This window comes from Frankliniella occidentalis, unplaced genomic scaffold, assembly GCF_000697945.3.
Source record: "Frankliniella occidentalis isolate FOCC.00 unplaced genomic scaffold, Focc_3.1 Scaffold2, whole genome shotgun sequence".
Lineage (NCBI taxonomy): Eukaryota > Metazoa > Arthropoda > Insecta > Thysanoptera > Thripidae > Frankliniella > Frankliniella occidentalis.
In genome coordinates this window covers 4614883-4617362 of record NW_026267132.1, presented here as the reverse complement: position 1 = coordinate 4617362, position 2480 = coordinate 4614883, and the positions used below count along the sequence as shown (strand labels likewise).

Sequence of the window (2480 nt, the reverse complement as noted above, 5' to 3'; positions counted from 1 at the left end):
GGGGGGGGGGTAGGGCAGCGAGAGACTTACCCGCCATGCCTCGGCGCACCGCAACAGCTGCTCCTTGTCCTTAGTGCCCATCCTGTACTCTGCAGCGCCGCTGCTGCCCGCCGCACCTGCCGCCAGGCACGCGCACTGGCGCCTGTGCTCGAACACCCTGCACCAGTCCGAACGCTCGGGATCGATTTGCGGCCCGAAGGTTGTCCGTATACATGTTTCACCGTTCCTCTCCACCTCCTTCAGGCACTCATCAGACTCATCCAGATGGTCGTAGTCCGTGGCGCTGGGGAGGCCCGCGCAAGCGCAGGCGCAGTTGTGTCTCTTCCGTTTCCCCCTAACCCTGCATTCCGGTTCCTCGTCAGAGCCAGCGTCGCACTCGACGAAACAGTCGGCTAAACAGTCGCGCCACTCGTTAATTATCACGTAGGCTAAGCTGCATGAGGTGGCTGTGGTTGTGGTGATCGCTACGCTGTCTTTGGAACGAGCAGCCGACTGCAGGCGCGCGCACAGGCACTGGAGATACTTCAGCTCACACTCGTGCTGGCATTCCTGATCCTCGCTGCAGCTCCTCGAACACTGGTCTAGTGTTGGTTGACCTCTGCAATCGTGCTCGCTTCGCAATCGCAACCCCAGAATCCACAGGTCGGGGTCCGTGCTGATCTTGTAGCCGCCACAGCTACACCTGCATTTCAGCCTGCACATCCCCGCGCAGTACCCATCCTCCGGGGAGCACTCCTCGCAGGTGACGTTGTCGCACTGCAACACGGGGAGGGACGGTCAGTCAGCGGCGAAATCAGGGAAAAGTCAGGGAAATTGAACGTTAGTCAGGGAAAATGACTGAATCTTGCCCAAAATTGTTATTTTCAAACTTTCGGTGGCATTTCCAATTTTTGGGGAAGCAAAAAGTTCCACTTGAAATACCTTTCAAAGTCAGGGAATTTGCGTAAAAAGTCAGGGAAAGGTCAGGGAAAAGTCAGGGAATTTGATAGCTCCGATTGCGTGGCCACCCTGTTGTACCGCCGTGGGCCGCGGAAAATGCTGGGCAGGCCTCACTGCGGATGTGGACCAGCTGTCAAGGACTGGCAATTATTGGCCCTCGTTTAGGTGTCTGTAGGATGCTAAAGTGTGGACGCCTCTAAAAGAATGCTAGTATTTAGCAATCAAGACGTGCGGCCGGTGTTTGATCAGGCGGAGGGCCAGGTGCGCTGGTGCGCACCCGCACTAGTTATACACTTATGTTTCATGTGTGTTTCTGCGCTCGCGCAATCCTTGCGTATCTGTTTGTGATCCGGGCAAGCACAAATGAATACGCAAGAGCGGCACTAGCCCCAAAGTACGTAGCAGCTACTCTGAGAGCGTTCACAATATTGTATCGTCCTCGGAGACTCACTTGGCGTTTTTCAAAGCAACCTTCCAACTCTTCCCACTTCTCAGTCGCCGAGCGGGCGCTGGGCGCTTCGCTGGTCGTGCTGGTTGTGCTGGCGGCGCTGGTCGGGTTGGTCGGTCCGGTGGTTGTGCTGGCTGTGCTGGTCGTGCTGCTGGGGGCGCTGGTCGCGCTGCTGATGGCGCTGGGCGTGCTGCTGGCGGCGCTGGTCTCCGCGCTGATGTACTCGAGCACCAGCACCAGGGCGAGCAGCACCGGCACCGCGTTGAGCGACATCTTCATGGCGTCGAGGTACACAAAGCACTGAACGAGCTGACGGGGTACTCGGTAAGGGGTAGCGATTACCCACTTTTTTCGATATTGATATCGGCTATATGCGGAAAGTGTGCTACCTATAGACCAGATTGACTGTGTAAAATCGTTTTTCGATCAGATAATATTTTCAGGGTCAACGGTGGCCTTGAAAATACGGAAAAACGTGAGATTTGCCCGTGTGTAGGCAACCCGCAATACAGCCACTGTGGCGCTTCCGGTGGAGTCTGCTGGTGAAAATGGTGAGTTTGAACATCACCCAACACCCCTCGACCGGTATGGCGTAACTGCGGGGACTATAGTACACTCTAAAAATCCTCTAAATAACAGTAAAAATGGTCAAATTCAGGCATTTTCTACTAATTGTATGAATGTATATATATACTTTGCTAGTTTGAAGTGTGGCTCTTCGCTTTTTTCCTATGGAGGAAAAAACTCAGGACTCACCACGTGAAGGTGGCCACACATCGAGTCCCGCCCTATCCCTACCCAACCAACCAACCATAAGGGATATGCTGCTTTTAGTTAACGCAGTTATATTCTGACTTTGTTCTGAACTTTGGCATAGATTGCCTTGACTGAATGGTGTTTCTTATAAACCCATCTCTCCCATCTTGCCCAGTCACTTTTTTGGAAGCTTTAGATACGAGCTGAACTGTTCTCTCTACAGCCTGTGTGTGACATGGGAATGGAGGTAAGTTTTCCTCCAGAAAATCAGGGTTATTGACGGCCTGTTCTAAATCAGAGTTTGTAAAGCGGCGAAGGACTGGCGGAAATGTTACCT

At 53.5% G+C, this 2480-nt stretch overlaps 1 protein-coding gene across 1 annotated transcript in view; it reads right to left on the bottom strand.

The window, feature by feature from the left end:
• The window catches only part of LOC113214625 (uncharacterized), a 2950-nt gene extending 1052 nt beyond the window's left edge, over window positions 1-1898 (bottom strand). The window contains exons 1-2 of the mRNA XM_052264009.1: window positions 1391-1898; window positions 27-756 (exon numbers count right to left, since the gene is read on the bottom strand). Coding sequence (XP_052119969.1) covers window positions 27-756; window positions 1391-1666 — 1006 coding nt within the window. The 5' untranslated portion in view covers window positions 1667-1898. The remainder of the gene's footprint in view (window positions 1-26; window positions 757-1390) is intronic.
• Window positions 1899-2480: the final 582 nt, after the last annotated feature.